The sequence below is a fragment of the Ahaetulla prasina genome, chromosome 1, assembly GCF_028640845.1.
Source record: "Ahaetulla prasina isolate Xishuangbanna chromosome 1, ASM2864084v1, whole genome shotgun sequence".
Classification (NCBI taxonomy): domain Eukaryota; kingdom Metazoa; phylum Chordata; class Lepidosauria; order Squamata; family Colubridae; genus Ahaetulla; species Ahaetulla prasina.
This window is the reverse complement of record NC_080539.1, coordinates 96497499-96517052: the sequence shown is the minus strand read 5'-3', so window position 1 is coordinate 96517052 and position 19554 is coordinate 96497499. Positions and strand designations below refer to the sequence as shown.

The 19554-nt window shown below is 41.7% G+C and overlaps 1 protein-coding gene across 2 annotated transcripts in view; it reads left to right on the top strand.

Moving 5' to 3' along the window:
- CCDC170 (coiled-coil domain containing 170) overlaps positions 1-15319 on the top strand; it is a 72346-nt gene extending 57027 nt beyond the window's left edge. For both annotated transcript variants that reach the window (XM_058169459.1, XM_058169451.1), the window contains exons 8-11: positions 6007-6180; positions 6382-6624; positions 6962-7198; positions 12013-15319. In XM_058169459.1, the coding sequence (XP_058025442.1) occupies positions 6007-6180; positions 6382-6624; positions 6962-7198; positions 12013-12165 (807 nt within the window). In that variant the 3' untranslated portion in view covers positions 12166-15319. The remainder of the gene's footprint in view (positions 1-6006; positions 6181-6381; positions 6625-6961; positions 7199-12012) is intronic.
- The last annotated feature ends 4235 nt before the right edge of the window (positions 15320-19554 follow it).

The following is a 19554-nucleotide window of genomic DNA, read 5'->3' as shown; positions in this document are numbered from 1 at the left end:
TCTGCTACCGGTTCTCCAGAACTGGTCAGAATCTGCTAAAACCCACCTCTGGTATACATAAGTGTTCAGGGACTGTATTAAAAAGTACTACAAGTCTGAGCACTTAGGGAGTGTTGTAAGCAACAAGCCATGAAAATATCTAAGGAAATGTGCTGGTGTTTTGGTTCTTGTAGAGGTAAGCTACTATAAGATTTCTAACTGCCAGTTCTAGACCCCAAGAGCCAATCTGTTTTGGGATTAGTATCCCAAGTAAATTTTCCTGGAAGTTGCCAGTACTATAGAGAACATAGCAGGGGAACTTAATATATTTTAAATGAAAATAAAACGTTACTGAGAATTTTTTTTTTATTATTTGCATTTATATCCCGCCCTTCTCCGAAGACTCGGGGCGGCTTACACTATGTCAAGCAATAGTCTTCATCCATTTGTATATTATATACAAAGTCAACTTATTGCCCCCAACAATCTGGGTCCTCATTTTACCTACTTTATAAAGGATGGAAGGCTGAGTCAACCTTGGGCCTGGTGGGACTTGAACCTGCAGTAATTGCAAGCAGCTGCTGTTAATAACAGACTGTCTTAGCAGTCTGAGCCACCAGAGGCCCTTATCAGCTCTTTACCAGATAGAGAAGAATAGAATCAAAACTAGGTCTTATTCAGCTAATTATATTATTGACGCTTACAGAAATTCCATGGGTTTCATAAGATCCTTGCAAAAGATAAAATGTTTGTTCAGTTAAGGGTTTTTTTTTTTACTTTTAGTTACTTTTTTACTTTAGTTACTTATCAATATGGGCTTGTTTCCCTAACTTCAGCATGTAAACCTCATCCCAAATTTGAATATGTATACATTTCCTTGATTCTGTTTTCTGAAATTTTCTTCTTTAGCTTTACAATGATCACATAATGATCACATAACGATCACAGTGACACAGCTTATGGCCAGTTTGGATGGGCTAAGTCATTGGAGGCAAATAAACCCCACTGACAGTGAAGCAATTATTTCATTGCTCATTCTGTTGAATGATCCTCATTGGGTTGATAAAATGTATGGATAAAAGAGTTTTACCCTAGCAAAAAAGCTTGGCATAGTTTGCCTCTTTTGTCTCAAATCCTATTATTTATGCATTTGAATGCCTTCTTAATGTAGCACAGCAAAGGCAGATTTTTCTGTCCTTCTCACAGAAGAGCACTGTGGTAGGTTAGATAGAAATGTCCCTTTTCTGAATGCACTGCCCAAGTTTGTCTGTAATGAATTTTCATGATGTAGCTCTTGATACAGCTGGCAAGAATCATTATTCTCCAGAGGAGGGGTCTCCAACCTTGGCAACTTTAAGCCTGGTGGACTTCAACTCCCAGAATTCCCCAGCCAGCAAAGTCCGCCAGGCTTAAAGTTGCCAAGGTTGGAGACCCCTGCTCCATAGCTGGTATTCAGCCGGTTCAGACCAGTTCAGACAAACCAGTAGCGGAAATCACAAGTGGGCCAGTCAACCCACCCTGGCTCTATGCCGTTCTATTTAGGCACGTATCTGAGGCCAGGCGCATGCACGGAAGGTGCGCGCACAAGCAAAGCACATGCACGGAAGGCCAGGCGCATGCGTTGAAGGTAGGCACATGCGCGAACTGGTAGTAACAAAATGTGAAAGCCACCACTGTTACTCTTGCCCATCTGAGAAAGTCTTAGAAACATTCATCACTCCAGTAAGGCATTGACTCAGTGAAAAATCTCTATGGGAAGCTCAGTGTCTTATTCCCTTCCCTAGGATATCACAGTGCCAGCAACAGACAAGGTAGCTGTAAAAATTGCCTCAAGCCATTTTCTTCCATATGTATATAAATCAGTGGTGAAATGCATGCATTGGTATGCTGATGTCACACCTCTGCTCTACATGCTACATTCTTTACTACTTCTGGCTATGACTCAAGGCAGTGGTGAAATCCAATTTTTTTTACTACCGGTTCTGTGGGCATGGCTTGGTGGGGTGGGCATGGCTTGGTGGGGTGGGCATGGCTTGGTGAGCATTGCAGGGGAAGGATACTGCAATATCTCTATTCCCACTCCACTCCAGGGGAAGGATACTGCAAAATCCCCATTCCCACCCCACTCTGAGGCCAGCCAGATGTGGTATTTGCCGGTTCTCTGAACTACTCAAAATTTCTGCTACTGGTTCTTCAAACTTCAAACAGTTTGAGTTCAAACTGCTCAAAATTTCCACTACCAGTTCTTGAGAACCTGTCAGAACCTGCTGGATTTCACCCCCGATATAAATGCTATGGATCAGAGGAAGCTTTGTTTGCTAAGTGAGAAGAATGGAAGAACTCCAGAGATACAACCGTTGTACCGTTTAGAACACAAGAGTTTTGTGGTATCTCAAACATTTTTTTTTTGAAAAATATACCTCTTTCATCAAGTTTAGTTCCTGATGACTTCCTGGAGATGTCCATTCAGTTTTCTTGACAGAGTCAAGAAGTGATAGTCCTCACTTGGCAACCAGTCATTTTACAAACGTTCAAAGTTACAATAACCATGGAATGAGTGCCTTAACAGCCCATAAAGATCCCCAGCCAACATAAATAGTTGGGCTGCCACCCCATGACTGTATGTAGTGCAGATCAGCTTTATGACAGGTTGTGGCGTTCAACAGTTACACAACCACAAGTCATAATCCACACCTGGATGAAACCACAAGTCCAGCCACACCTGGATGAAACTGTCTATCTAGACCCGTTCCAGTCCGGCTTCCGGCCCGGTTACAGCACTGAGACGGCTTTGGTCGCGTTGGTGGATGATCTCTGGAGGGCCAGGGATAGGGGATGTTCCTCTGCCCTGGTCCTATTAGACCTCTCAGCGGCTTTCGATACCATCGACCATGGTATCCTGCTGCGCCGGTTGGGGGGATTGGGAGTGGGAGGCACCGTTTATCGGTGGTTCTCCTCCTATCTCCCCGATCGGCCGCAGACGGTGTTGACAGGGGGGCAGAGGTCGGCTCCGAGGCGCCTCACTTGTGGGGTGCCGCAGGGGTCGATCCTCTCGCCCCTTTTGTTCAACATCTATATGAAGCCGCTGGGTGAGATCATCAGTGGCTTCGGTGTGAGGTACCAGCTGTACGCTGATGACACCCAGCTGTACTTTTCCACACCGGGCCACCCCAACGAAGCTATTGAAGTGTTGTCCCAGTGCTTGGAGGCCGTACGGGTCTGGATGGGGAGAAACAGGCTCAAGCTCAATCCCTCCAAGACAGAGTGGCTGTGGATGCCGGCATCCCGGTACAGTCAGCTGAGTCCTTGGCTGACTGTTGGGGGCGAGTCATTGGCCCCGATGGAAGGGGTGCGCAACTTGGGCGTTCTCCTGGATGAACGGCTGTCTTTTGAAGATCATTTGACGGCCGTCTCCAGGAGAGCTTTTTACTAGGTTCGCCTGGTGCGCCAGTTGCGCCCCTTTCTAGACCGGGATGCCCTATGCACGGTCACTCACGCCCTCATGACGTCTCGCCTGGATTACTGCAATGCTCTCTACATGGGGATCCCCTTGAAGGGCATCCGGAGGCTACAGTTAGTTCAGAATGCGGCTGCGCGGGTTATAGAGGGAGCCCCTCGTGGCTCCCGTATGACACCTATCCTGCGCAGACTGCACTGGCTACCTGTGGCCTTCCGGGTGCGCTTCAAGGTGTTGGTAACCACCTTTAAAGCGCTCCATGGCATAGGGCCGGGTTATCTACGGGACCGCCTACTGCTACCAAATACCTCTCACCGACCCGTGCGCTCTCACAGAGAGGGACTCCTCAGGGTGCCGTCAGCTAGGCAGTGTCGTCTGGCGACGCCCAGGGAAAGGGCCTTCTCTGTGGGGGCTCCCACCCTCTGGAACGAACTCCCCCCAGGACTCCGTCAACTTCCGGACCTCCGAACCTTCCGTCGCGAGCTTAAGACACATTTATTCATCTGTGCAGGACTGGCTTAGATTTTAAATTTATAGGGGTTTAAATAGGTTTTAAGATTTGTATTTATATTTTTAACATTTGGCATTAGAATAAGTTTTTTAATAGTTATTTTAATTGTATATATAATGTTTTATGTGCCTGTGAACCGCCCTGAGTCCTTCGGGAGATAGGGCGGTATACAAATTTGAATAATAAATAAATAAAATAAATAAATAATGGGTTTTTGCTGGTTTCCAGCATTGTTTGCCAGTTTCCAACAAAAATGTTCCAATGAAGATCATATTTAGGAAAGAGAGACTGCCTCTCTGCCCCTCAACCTCCCTGTTCTGGGCTCTTTTATGTAGCTTCAAGTCAGTGGGCTCCAAAACACCAGAGAGCCAACCCAACAACACAGGTCCTACAAAACACCCACACAAGCACTCACAGCCTGGTACTCATAGACTGATACTAACTGCTCTCTGTTCCACTCTTCCCCACTGCTTCTACACCTTCTGGCTAGGGAGAAGCCTTAAATGGGCAGGGCAACAGCAGCACAGGTGCTGGACATTTTTTTAGGCAACATGTCCTCTCATACTCCCTATACAGTATGGAGGCTACATGGTGTTGTCCTGGAAGTGGGCACCATTTTGGAATGGCCACATTGTGATAACTCATTGTTTTCATTGTTTTCATTGTGGCCACTCCCAAAATGGTGCCCACTTCCAGGATGATACTCTGGGGCCTCCATGCTGGAATACTGTGCAACAGAATGGCTGCTTTGCAAAGGAGATCTATGGAAAACTTAAATGACTGAGCTATGATGAGAATGGGGATGTGTGGTAGGACCCAGTGGAGTGAGAAGCAGGCATAAGGCCTGTGTGGATCCAGAGGATAGGATAGGTCGCATTACTGCAATTGGGCATAAGGGAAGGCGGATTGCCAAGCAACCAAATTTTGTTTGTGTGACCTTGGGGGCACTGCAGCGGCTATAACTCTGAGCAGGAGTTGTAAATCCATTCATTCTGTGCCCTTTAATTTCAAACCGTCTCTCAATATATGGTGATAAGTCAAGGACTACCTGTATACTGCCATATACATATACAGGTTCCTATATACTGTATATGCATACTTAAAGATTCCAAGCTGTTCACAGCATAAAAATGTAAACAATACAACAGTATATAAAAACAATATCATTTGAGTAGACAATGCCAAAAGCTCTTCAGAAAAGTGCTGTTCTTATCAGTTTCTGGAAAGCTCAAAGGCTTAATCTCTTCCACAGAATAAGGTCCATCCCTGAGGAAGACAATTTCTTGATCTCCACCCTCCTGTCCCTACTTCAGGAAACTGAAACATCACTAGCAGATTCTCTTGAGATAAATGCACTGGATGATGAGTTCTGATGGGAGAAAGTTGTTTGAAGATACTGGGAGCTTAGCAAGAAAGGACTTTATGTGCTACTTTGAGCACTTTGAGTTTTACCCAGAAATCTGCCGGAAGCCAAAGGAAGGCCTGCTGTGACTTTTAGGAAGTCATGGTGACACAGATTTGGAAAACTTGTGATATCTGTATTCAGAACTTTAGGGGGGAAAAAACTTGCAATATGGCATGGCTTGCATGCTGTACTTAATGCAGATTAAATATTGGCATTCTCTGGTGGGCTGCCTGCCTCAGTTTTATTAGGTGGTGTTTTGTTTTAAGATCTGAAAACGTGGACAATCATGAGACAGAATGATTGTCCATTTTGGGTCCAGCCTCTTGTAATTAAAAAGAATCAAAAAGACTTACACAAGTTGGTTTAGTCTTGGCCATAAAAGTCTTCTAGAAAGCATGAATTAATTAAAATATTTTTCACGTTAGATTAAATGCAACCCCTTTGAGCCATATTATATTATTTGCAAATGTCTGAAAATATATGCCTTTTCATAGTAAAAGGCAGCATGGCAAGAAAACATAAAGCAATAAAAATGTAACATTTTTATTGCATTAATAAATCTTTATTTCTGTTAAAGTAATTGTAAGAGGCTAAGAATGCAAGCTTTGTTCCGAGCAAACTGGATGCCTTTCTCCTCATATTTTCTTTCCAAAGTATCTTAAGTTTCTGGATCAGCTCTCTGAAAAGATGGACCTGGACAGAATAGCAATAGAGATTGGATTTGACATGAGGTTGGATGCAGTGCTGGCTCGTGCAGAGCAGTTGATCAAGTTGGAACGAGACACATTGACTGATAATAAGATCATGGTCCGAAACCTGCAGAGAAAGGTAGGAAAAATACATCAGAGGAATTAATGTTTGGTTCATTTTTTTATACTTTCATAATATCAAACTAGGGCTGGGATCACAGTGAAGAGAGGGGAAGAAGTAGGCTCCACTTTTCCCTGAAGGAAGAATGGAGCATATGAATAAATGAATATTTACTATCACAGGTGACATGGTTTTTTTTAAAAAAAAATGGAAATGTAGGTAAAAGCTCAGAAAGAGCAACTTGAGAACAAAGAACTTCATGTGAAGCTTTTGCGTCAGAAGATCGTCCAGCTGGAAGAAGAGAAGCAAGTGCGCACAGCCCTGGCAGTAGAAAGGGATGAGGCCAACCTCACACTCAGAAAGTTACAAAAGAAAATAGACAGATTGCAGAACGAACTTTCTTTGGCGAGAGAAACACACACAGATCTGAAAGTTAAACTTGCTGACACGAATGAACTGAAGGTAGGTAATAAAGCTAATAGTGTGATTCAAGAGGGGTATGAATAAAAGTGAATGGATTTGCATTTCACTTCATAATATCTATGTCTAACCTGTCCATCCCAATTGCTCAACACTACAAAGCAGTTTTGAAATGATTAGCAACGTGCCTTCTTCAAGAACCTGAAATTTAGGAGATAGCTCATACTTGACCCAACTTCAAATGTGTGCCGCCCTCCTCCTGCAAGTGAGCCTTATTTGGGTAGATGAGGCTCAGGGAAAAGCGAAATGCTTCTTGGCATCTTATGTGATATTTCCCTTACACTACTTCCATGTTTTCTTCTTTGGAATTTGTGTTCAGCTCAAAGCACTGGAGCAAGACAAAACCATAGAAGAACTCAGCAAATCTCAAGAGAAACTGGAAAAGATGAAGACTAAAGCCGAGAAGCAATTAACCTCGGTCCAGTCTGAGCTACATGTTAGAGAACGTGAATCAAAGGAAGATAAAGAAAAGGCTAAACACTTGTTGGAATCTGTGACTGCAGAAGCAACAGCACTTAAATCGACTCTTGAAGAAGTCATGAAAAGAGAGAAACAGGTATGTGCCAAGATCACCAATAAGGGGTATGTGTTATTTGTCACCTTTATCCATTCATCAATCTGGATATTTGCCCTCTCACAGGGCAGGTAACAGTCTATTAAAAGGAACTATAAATAATCTAGAGTAATCAGAACAATACATTGCATTCAGGGTGAGTCATATACCACACAATCATATTGTTTGTTTGTTTTGTTTACATTTATATCCCGCCCTTCTCCGAAGACTCAGGGCGGCTTACAGTGTATAAGGCAATAGTCTCATTCTATTTGTATATTTTTTACAAAGTCAACTTATTGCCCCCCCAACAATCTGGGTCCTCATTTTACCTACCTTATAAAGGATGGAAGGCTGAGTCAACCTTGGGCCGGGCTTGAACCTGCAGTAATTACAGGCTACTGTGTTCTAATAACAGGCTTCTTAATAGCCTGAGCTGTCCCGGCCCTGAAGATAAGCTCACCAATTTATCCCTGAAGATAAGCTCACCAATTATCTTGATCCAATACTTGAGGGAAGAACGGCTCTTCAATGCCCTACGAAAGACTGACAGGGTTGAGGCCATCTGAATCTCGGTGGGTTAAACTGTTCCATAGGGCAGGACCTGTTTGATAGAAAGGATTCAGAGCATGCTTATCCTGTCAGGGATAGGCAGAAATAATTGGAGACAGGTAATCCTTGCAAATAACATGGCTCTATGCCATGAAGGGCTTTAGGGTTAATAGGTAACATCTTGAATTGGACCCAAAAATCAAATGGGGCCAATGCAGCTCACTAATACATTATAGTAGTTGGTGTTACTGTGCCATGTACATTCATAACCATTCACAGCACTGCATTCTGCACCACCTGTAAGAAATGGTCTTCAAGGGCAGCTCCACATAGAGCACATTGTAATAATTCCGATAGGAACTTGGGTTTTGAAGCAATTTTATAAGTTCTCTTTCAGTTGAAAAGAGCAAGGAAGAGGATATAGGCAGTAAGGCGTAAGAGCCTCATCTAATCTCATCTACACATGTATGCTAATGTGTTACCTGGGGAACAAGTAAGGCTGTATGTACAGTTGCCTTGAAAAGAATATGAATAATTGCATTACCAAAAGCATTAGTGCAACCCATAGGATTTATTGGCATGCCAGAAGCTTAAAAGAAATTTGCAGTGAAACCATTATGGTCGCTATAAAGTTTTGGGCGCTTCATGAGACTTTTCCTAAGGTGGGACTCTCCCCATTACAAAGGCACAATAGAGAGATGTGAATGGAATATCACCTACAGGTTTTTGAGCATATTTCAAGAGGTTTAATTAAGACAAAGCAATAAAAAGTTGCAGTCCCGTGGCCTTTTCCGCTACTGATTATTGACCAAGTCACAGCTTCAATTATTCTGGGTCAGCTTTGTGCTATGGGGTCAGATGTGTTTTATTGTTGGGAGACTTGTGCAAGCATGAATTATTGAGAGTCACCGCTATATATATATCTCTGCACCTCTGTTATACGGTCTCAAGACTATATTGGAAAAGTCTTCATTTTAAGCAAAACAAAACCCAAAAACAAAGCTAGGGCGTGGAGAGGGTTTTTCTTTTACAGTAAATCCTTGACTTTGCCATTATTATAGTTTTGCACAATCTAATTTAGGCCCAAACTGTTTTTTGAAATTTCATCCTAAAGGGGAGGACCCACAGATCCATGGTCAGTGTCTCTATTACACTTTTTTCCAAGAGAAATGGTTTCTGGGAACAAATGCAGAATGATCAAATGAGACCTTTAAGCCACAAATGCCAACTTATGATAAGAACAGATGCCCCTGATGATCTGTGGGAATGTAACTCTAATGTTTATAGATAGAGTTTTACTTCATGATGCCACATGAACTTAGTTTTCAAAACTTGCCTTTCTTTCAAAAACAAAAAAAAATATTGCAATCTGTTACATCAAATGTCATCTATTTTAATAGCACAAGACTAAAGAACAAGCAATAATTGTAAGCATTTGGCATGTGACCTTTCAAACACACTGAACCACAAACAAAGGTCTGGATGTATTTTAAGATGAATTCAGATCATGCGGTGAGGTGTGTAATATTAAATATGTGACTGCCATACAAATTACACAGAACTTTAAATTTCCCCCTCTTTTTAAAAAAAATAAATCACAATATGCTCCAATGTTTGGCACAAAACAATTTACTTTCAGCTTTCTTCCTGTATTAATTCCTGCATTAATAAGTAGATTAAATTGAACATTTATCCATTTATCTACCTGACATCTCTCTGACTTTAATGAAGATGTTAAATCTAAGCCCAGGCACCACCATTTCAGACAGGAGAAGGAGAATGAGTTTCTCTTGGGGGATATTCTTCCACAGGTTGTTGTTGTTATTGTTGTTTTTACAAAATATCATGAAGAAGGGTTCCAACACATTTACCGATTGATGTGTTGAATTTATGTTGGCTGCTTTTTAGCATATAAAACTGAAAACCAGCATTGAAGTACAAAATATAATAATATCAAGATTTCAGCAACTTTAACACTTAAGGTTTTTTTTTATTTGTATTCTCTTGGGCAGCTATTTTTGAGAGAATAATTTACAGGTGAGTAAATATATATGTGAGCCAATTTGATGTAGTGGTTAAAGCACCAGGCTAGAAACTTGGAAACCATGACTTCTACTTCCAGCTTAGGCACAAAGTGAACCAGGTGACCTTGGGCCAATCATTCTCTATCAGCCCTAAGAAGGAAGCAAGGGCAAAATCTTGCCAAGAAAATTGCTAGGACTAGTTCAGGCAGTTGTCAGGAGTCAACACTGACTGGAAGGTATAGAAATAAGCAAACAGCAACTATAGTTAGTCCTCGACTTACGACCACAATTGAGCCCAGAATTTCTGTTGCTAAGTGAGATAGTTGTTAAGTGAACTTTTACCCATTTTATGACTTTTCTTGCCGCAGCTGTTAAGTGAAGTACTGCAATTGTTAGTAAGACGGTTGTTAAATGAATCTGGCATTCCCCATTGACCATGCTGATCAAAAGGTGGCAAATGGTGATCACATGACCCAGGGACACTACAACCATCATAAAGATGGGTCAGTTGCCAAGCATCTCAGTTTTGATCACATGACTATGGACTTGCTGCAATGGTTTTAACTGTGAAAAATGGTCATAATTTTTTTCAGTGCCATTTTAACTTTGAACAGTCACTAAATGAACTGTTATAAGTTGAGAACTGCCTGTATATTGCTGTGAAACTCAGACACTATGTAGCGCATCATCTTCAGAGGTCCCTAGGTTTGGTAAAAATATGCTACTGAATCAGTGGTGGGTTGCTACTGGTTCGCCCCGGATTGGGTGAACCAGTAGTGGCGGCAGGAGGCTCCACCCACCCGCCTGATGTCTCTGCACATACGACAGGATTTGAAACCCACTACTGCACTGAATTACAAAACATACTGGGCTCTTAGGCTAGGTTTCACTAGTTATTCTTCAATTCCTGTAACTGAGAATTCTCGAGAAACAAACAAAATAATTATTTTTGCTCCATAGTCATCTGCTAGCCACTCCTGACATATTTTCAGATAATAGGAATATCTAGAGGAGTTTCAGATGTAGATTGCTGTAAACCACCATTTTTATTTGAGAGAAGACATGCCATATTGTTCTGACCTAGGCTTCCTGAGTCAGTAAACCACATGAGTAGTCCCAAAAACCTCTTTTATTGCAACAGCTGTGAATGAACAGAATTCACAAATAGTTGTAAATAGTTGTAAAGAGTCCTTTGGGATAAGGCTGATAATCATCCATCTTTATCTCCCTTGACATGCTGCCAAAAACCTAATTGGCAAAGCCACACGGAGTCCAGAATCAAACAGAGCTTCAGACTTTAAACTGAGCACAATTAACAACTTTGCTTCCTGCAAAGGCCCACATGCCTTTGCTCCTCTTTTAAGACTTATGGGAGGGGCCAATCATCTCCAAGCCCTATTCCCAAGTCGTTCCTTTTGTTTTAACTGTTCTTGCTTTCTGGCAGCTCTGTGCATGCGCGCACTGGGAACAGGCTCCCCCTGTTCCTCTGCCTTGCTGAGGTCGACTCTGGAGGCTCTGGAGGTAGCACGTATTTCCCAGAGGGTGTCGTGTCCCACTCCTCCGCTGACGGCCGGGTCAGGGAAATCCGAATCAGGCGTGCCTCTGCAGCTCTGCCAAAGTCCTAGCAAAGTCCTCAGGGCAGGCAGGAGACCAGAAAGTGACTTCAGCAAGATATGTTTAGACTTTGCCTGACTCAGAGAATGCCAGAAAGCAGATCCTTTATATAGGCCATGGGGTGTGGCTCCATGACTCAGCACTTATCCAGGCCTGCCCCTCCCTTCCTTCTGTTGCCTCCGCCTATCAAGTCTTCTGACGCGAGGGTCACTCCAGTTGGCAGCTGTTGTCAATTGATCTCCCTCAGGCTCACATGCTGTGGAGGAGGGGGAGGGGTCTAGTTGCTCCGTTTGCCTGGGCATGGAGCCAGAGCTGGGGGCTGGAGGTATTTCCTCCTCTTCAGCCTGTCTGGGCATGGAGCCAGGGCTGGGGCCGGGAGGCATACATTCCTCCGTGTTCGGAAGCAGATAAGAAGGCCCCGGCTGTGGTGAGATCGGACAAGACACAACAGAGGGCCCTTTCTCTGCCTCCAATGCAGACCACTCATCCGAGCCTTCCCTAGACTCCAGGACTGGCCCGTGTTCCTCCCCAACCTTCTCAATGTCCGACTTTGCTGCCAGCTCCGCAGGCCACCGGCGGACCACAACTCATATAGTTTACTTTATTTGTTTTCCTTTGCTCTTGCAGCTGGCAGATTTCCGAAGAGTCATCTCTCTCATGCTGGGTCTCAATATCACCACCGTGGCTCTTCCTGACTATGAAATAGTGACTCGTCTCGAGGGGTTGATCCATTCTCATCAGCATCATTGCTCTCCTTGTGCCTGCTTCAAGTGTCAGTGAAAGAAGATGGACTTTCATAGCTTCTCCACTGAGTGCCTCCTTTCTTGCTACAAATAATAATTATAACAGCGGAAGTTTGATTGGATGTTCCAAAAGTTAACATTTTGTTGGAGTTAAACTATTGCATAATCCAAGGAAAAAGAACATTAAGAAGTACCAATGAAGTATCTTAATAAATAATATATGTATAATTGGGTGACCAGCCTATGGTCTCAGCATCAAAAATGAAACAAAATTCTCATAATCATCAAAGTGGAATCTCACAGAGGCCTGATATTGAGCAGCTTCTCTCTCTCTTTTCCTCTCACAGGAGAAAAATCTCCTGTGAACACATCTTTCCAGATGCAACAGATCCTCTTAGGATATAAGTTTACAGCATGTGTCAGTGCATTTGCTTTGTAAAACAAGAGATAAGATTATTTCACAAGTAATCAAGAAGTTACAAAACAGATGTTCCTATGTCTGAAGCTTTTTCGTGTATATAATATGCATGTTTTGAGTCTCTGACATGTATAGGAAGTTCCCAAGGATATCAGTCCATTTTTTTATATGTTTATAATAGTGGTTTAAATATTACAAGAGTTCTTTAAAATTGCACCCAATTTTAACACATCAAAGAATTAGTAAAATCTGAAGAAGAGCATTAGGCTATATTAACATTCCATACGGAAATTATACTACTTGAAAGAAATATCACATTGGCACAAATTAAGCAGATAAGATTAACAGGGAGCTAAAATTTAAATAGCAACTGATTTAAAGTTTAAAACATCCATTTTGGCTTCAGTCCCATAATCCACAAATAGTTTCCCTGGGGTCCTTAGATTTCTTGAATCTCAGCTTCTAAAAGCAAAGAAATGTTCATTTTAAAAGAGAAACATCATACCTCAAGTTTCATATGTGAAATAATAGCAATATCAGCGGTGAAATGTAAAATTTGTTACTACTGGTTCTGTGGGCGTGGCTTGGTGGTGGTGGGGTAATGTGACTGGGTGGGCGTGGCCAACTTTTTTTTTTACTTTTAAAAGCATTTTTTCTACAACCTCTGAAGAGGTTGTAAAAAAAATGCTTTTAAAAGGATCTGACGACCCCAGCTGAATTGCCTGACCATCAGAGGCTTTTTTTTATGTTTAAAAGCATTTTTTGGCTGAAGAAAAAATGCTTTTAAAAGTAAAAAAAAAAAACCTCTGATGATTGCGTGGCTCAGCTGGGAATGTGGGGGGAGAGATTTTTGCTACCTGTTCTCCGAACCACCCGCTGCCATCGCTACCAGATTGGGCGAACCAGTCTGAACCAGGAGCATTTCACTCCTGAGCAATATCCGTATTCAGTATTTCTCCAGTGTTTGGATTTGCCAAGACGGACTATGAATAAGTAGTATTCCTAGCCATTCCATGCTCTACCATAACCCAGAATTGGGGAGAATTATATTAGTTTTTAAATTAACATTATCTATTTCTCTCTTTGTGGCAACAAATTAAGACAAAGAAAAACCAACACAGGAAGGGAAATGTTGAAACTTAAATACATAGATACTTTGAATTTCTAGTAATTTTTTTTTTTTGGTTGTTTACATTTATACCCTTCTCCGAAGACTCAGGGCGGCTTACAATGTATAAGGCAATAGTCTCATTCTATTTGTATATTTTTACAAAGTCAACTTATTGCCCCCCCAACAATCTGGGTCCTCATTTTACCTACCTTATAAAGGATGGAAGGCTGAGTCAACCTTGGGCCGGGCTCGAACCTGCAGTAATTGCAGGCTTTGTGTTCTTAATAACAGGCTTTACCAGCCTGCGCTATTCACCGGCCCTAATTTATCAAATTAGCAAAGACTTAGTAATATTACAGGATCAGAGATTTAGAAGTGACCATCCATTCATGACAGGATAGTTCTCATAACTCAGAATCAGGCAGAGATTTAGAAGATTAAAGGTTCAATACTTTGCTAATTTCAGAAATCTAGAGTCTACTATACTGAACTAAATCCCCCTCAGTAATTTAAAAAATGCTTTAAAAAGGTCTATCTAGATCAAGTCTCTGCTACTATTTCCTTTGGTAGAAAAGCTGAAGCAAGAACATTTGGAAAACAGTTGTCATTTATAAGAGTGCATTTTTAAAAATAAACCTATAGATTTTAATGAGAATAAATCATTACTGGACAGAATTTTTTGGGGTCATTTTGCAAAATTTCTTTAATTTACTTTGGACTCCTGCTCTTCTGGTTACATGTAAAGAGTGATTGAATCATATATCTTCATTTTTTAAAAGAATATCTAAATATCTGTTTAAAGTTTCACGTGTCTGACATACTGAACAGGTAAAATAGAATGTCAGATCAGTAGAAAACACAGTCTGCAGCCAAAAGAGCTGCTCAATTTCCTGTGAAATATGTGGATGGCTTATAAGCTTTCTTTCAATTGCAGGGAAGAGTGTCTTGTCACTGATAATGGCGTGAACCTGCCAGATCCCCCCACCTTCCCATCCCTTCTATCTGATTTTTTTGGTCTATGAGCCTGGCTATTTCCCCAGGTCAAAGCATTCCATACTGGCATGTTAATATCTGTTATTTGCCCCTTCATCTGTAATCTCAAGGGGACAGAATGAAAGACCCATTTTCCCCACTGATTAAGTTTTTAAATAAATGACACTTATTTGCTCACATAACCAGCAGTATCAAACAAGGTGGTTATGGAATAGGTATGATAATACAAACAAATGGAATACTTTTTTTAAAAAAGAAAATGAGGGCATCCTTGAGAAGATAGACTAGTTATAACCTATTAGGTAAGTCAAAGATCTGCATGTTAAAACTAGTCCTCTGTAAATAGACTGAGCAAATGAGATAGGGAAGCAACACATACTGAGCAAGCTGAATGGAAAATGAGAGATTACTCGCATACCTCCCTGATTCTTTCCTGCCAAATTTGGGTCATTGGTTCCAGTTTTTCTAGAGGTTTGGGGGCATTGGGTCTGACATCCACACCTAATCTGGAAAAAAGATTGCAGTTCATTCCACCAGATCATCTGGGGAAAATGAATTTCTAATACATTCACTTCCCGATTCCCGTCTCCTCCTCTTGTTGAGAGTGTGACTTTAATTATAGAATACTTACAAGATGCCAGTCAACAAGCCACTAACTTAAAAGTAATCAATTATTTTACAAGCCTGCAGGTCTATGCAACATTTTACACAGTGGTGAAATCTGAACTGGTTTACTACCGTTTTGCTGGCTGCGCATGCGCACTGTGTGCACACATGCGCAGTGCGCCCCATGCACCAAATGAGAGGTGCGCATACGTGCAGTACACACCAAAAGGAGGCATGGGGTAAGTAGAACAGCGCACACATATGTGTGTGTGTGTGTGCGTGTGATCAGCTGTGGCACATGATTTTTTTTTTTACTTTTAAAAGCATTTTTTTACAACCTATTCGGCCAAATAGGTTGTAAAAAATGCTTTTAAAAGTAAAAAAAGGCTCTGACAATCACACAGCTCAGCTATGATCATCAGAGCCTTTTTTTTACCTTTTAAAAGCATTTTTTAAAAGAAGTGGCTAGCGGGTGACGGGGCGATTGGGTAGGCATGGGCGGGGGGGGGGGGGGGAAGGGATTTTTGCTACCAGTTCTCCGAACCACCCACTATAAGCATAGAGGGTTTTGTAGAAGTAACAGTAAGCAAACAATATGTGGATGGAATATGCAAAATAAGCTTTGCTTTTTGCAAAAGGATATAGTGGTATCAGGAAGAAAAAGTAAATGTACAATCCTAAGCACACTTGCAAAGGACCTTATCTGTTGTAAATCTACTTCTACCAGGAAGTAAGGATAGCAGTTTCTCTACTACTACCCAGAGGATGCTCAGAATGTGAGGAATATTGCTTATAATTATCAAGTGGCATATAGACCTTTTCACCAATTTGCTACTGATAGTCCTTTAAAGAACAATCTCCAAAATATTTTGGTTATGCTGCAGGTAATTAATTATAGGGTGCTGTCAACATGAACAATGTTTAACAAAAAAAGGCTTTGAAATGTAGAAAACAATGAATTAGCAAAGAGACACTAAACAAAATCTACTGCAAAAAATGTTTGGCAGCATTAAAGGTCAGAAGCTGATTTGTAGAACACATGAAGACCACATATACTTTCAGTTCTTGAAGAAATGTTGGATGTAAGTTCTATTAACAATATTTTATTTAAGAGAGAAAAAGAATCACAGCAAACCATCATAATGACTCTGTAGGAGGCTCTAGATTGGAAGAGGCTTGGAGTACGTTTCCATATTTATTGTCAACCTCCTTGGAGATTCTGGGAATTGTTCAACACAGTAGGAAAGATTAATTTTTATTGTTTGCTGACATAATTAAGATGTTTATAACTTTCCATATTTTGTAAGATCTCAAAGCATGTTATAGTTCCGTGATGGCGAACCTATGGCACCCGTGCCAGAGGTGGCATGCAGAGGCCTCTCTCCTGGCATGTGTGCCGTCGCCCCAGGTCAGATCTCCGTGGGGTTTCTTTCATGAGCTTCTGTTTCCCTACAAACAACGAAACAGAAGCTCAAGAAAAAAAGTTCTTACCTCTTGCCACACTGTCGCTGTTGGGATACCCCGCCGGTGTTGGGATGCCCCACCTCCCGCTGGCCAGCTGGTCTTCAGGTCTCTGCTGCGCATGCCCGCATGTCCTCACATGTCTGTGCATACGTGTGCGTATGTTGGCTCATGCACACATGTCCACGCATGCACGCATATATTGCGTGCACATACCTTTCAGTTTGGGCGTGTACATGCACAGTTTGGGCACTCTGTGTGTAAAAGGTTCACTATCACTGTTATAATTAATAAAATCAGTAAAATCATAGAAAGTGGTTAAAGAAAGCTGATCTTTATTTCATCCCATATGAGTAGAAATATCCGTAAAGAATATATAACAGATGCACCTTTTTCTAGACTGGGACATCCTTCTGTCATTCATGCTGTAATAATCTCAAGGCTCAACTATTGCAACATGCTGTACATGGAGCTGCCCTTGAAGACTACTTGCAAACCACAACTGGTCCACAATGAATTGGTGTAGGTAGTCATGAGCATGTATTGGTATGCTGATGTCACACCTCTGCTCCACATGCTACATTCTTTACCACTTCTGGATATGACTCAAGGCAGTGGTGAAATCCAAATTTTTTATACTACTGGTTCTGTGGCCGTGGCTTAGTGGGCGTGGTGTGGCTTGGTGGGCGTGACTTGGTGGGCATGGCAGGGAAGGATACTGCAAAATCTCCATTCCCACTCCACTCCAGGGGAAGGATACTGCAAAATTCCCATTCCCTCCCCATTCCTGGGGAAAGAATATTGCAAAATCTCCATTCCCACACCACTCTGGGGCCAGCCAGAGGTGGTATTTGCCGGTTCTCTGAACTACTCAAAATTTCCGCTACTGGTTCTCTGAACTGCTCAAAATTTCCGCTACTGGTTCTCCAGAACCTGTCAGAACCTGCTGGATTTCACCCCTGATTCAAGGTGCTACTCATGACCTACAAAGCCCTCATGGCATAGGGCCTGATTATTTGAGAGACCACCTATCTCTCATATGTACACCTGCCTTACTCAGGCTCACAAGTTTGGCACACCAGATTTTATTTCAAGGTCTTTCAAATAAAACATGCCATTTATCACTATACCAGGAAGCAGGTTGACATAATGCCTCCCTTCTGGAATGAGATTCCTCTTTAGATCAAAATGCCCATCCTGCTGGTGTTTTAGAGAGTTATCTGGACCCGCTCTGCTGGATGTAAGATGGTGGGGTGTCTACATAAGTGGAAATTTCCAGGAGCGGGAAAAACTGCAGATGCTGGACTACCTCAATTGATAGAGCAACTGGATGGACTTGAAAGTCATCTTTTTGCATCTCGGTTTTCCCATCCTTGCATTAAACTTTTAAACGAATGCTTGCTGCTTTTATATTCCATTTCTCCACCTCTTATTGCTTCCAGTATTCTATATCTTCAATGGAAGCTATAAAGCTGCAGATTTCCACATCTTGCTGTGGCGTTAACTCTATAGCCAATTAGGTCATCTGACTTTTTCAAGTACCCTGTATTATTTGTTGAACTGGGTTCTGATCTAAATTCATAAAGCGTATATGTGTGAATGCATGCATGTAAGCACTGCCCACACAATGCATATAGACTTACATGCATACATATGCATTGCAGTAACTAAGACTACCTTTACCATATCGTTGTCTTTTCACAGATGATGAGTGCAACAGAACATATGGTAAAATTATACATGGATCAATGCAGTTCCACACAGCTAATTAAGCATGAAACAGATTGTTTGTGATTGCAGCAGTCTACAATGTATGCTTCACTGGAAATAAGCGACTATTAGCATATTCAACAATACACCTATCTTATTCCTGTATTTTTTAGTAAGAGCTACTGTGCCAAACCTTGTCTCAACTGTTGAGGAAAACTGGGAGTTGGAGAAAAGGTGCATGGGAACAAATTTGGAAATATTTAATGGAGAAAGGACATGCTTGTGAACCATTATATTTTCAAATAGCTTGCTGTGCTAACACACAGGGGATAAAGTGTTATCACCAACAATAGCAAGCCAATATAATGTGTGGCAATACAAAGAGATAAAGGTAAAATAAAGAAAATCTAGACTACTATGAACAGCAGCCCTCTGGATATGAACCAAAAGTTGAAATGAGATCATGGACAACCCAGCTATTAGGTTTCTGCACTAATCCAAGAGGCAGGATCAGGCACGAATCTTTATATACGGCTTGACAAAATTTTATTAGTTTATTAAAGTATAGAATACAAAGAAAAATGAAAATGATGGAAAAGTAGGGGAGGAAAAGGGAAAGAGGAAAAAGGGTAGGGGAAGGGAAAAAACTAACTCATTTTAGCGCAGTAGAATAAGGTAATAACGCACAGCCTCGACTTTTTACTTTTGCATAATAATATATACTAGCCATTTCTAGACAATATATCATGGATTAGGATCAGGAGTGAAATCCAGCAGGTTCTGACAGGTTCTGGAGAACCAGTAGTGGAAATTTTGAGTAATTCGGAAAACTGGCAAATACTATCTTTGGCTGGGGTGGGAATGGAGATTTTGCAATATCCTTCCCCCAGAAGTGGGGAGGGAATGGGGATTTTGCAGTGTCCTTCCCTTGCCATGCCTACCAAGCCACGCCCCCAAGCCACACCACACCCACCAAGCCACACCCACATAACCAGTAGTAAAAAAATTTGGATTCCACCACTGATTAGGACTCCCAATTTCTTCACAAACCAAAAGATCTGCTATTGGCAGCTTTGAAAACCAGAAGAACACCAAAACCAAGCAAAGAGAGGGATGAATTGATGTGG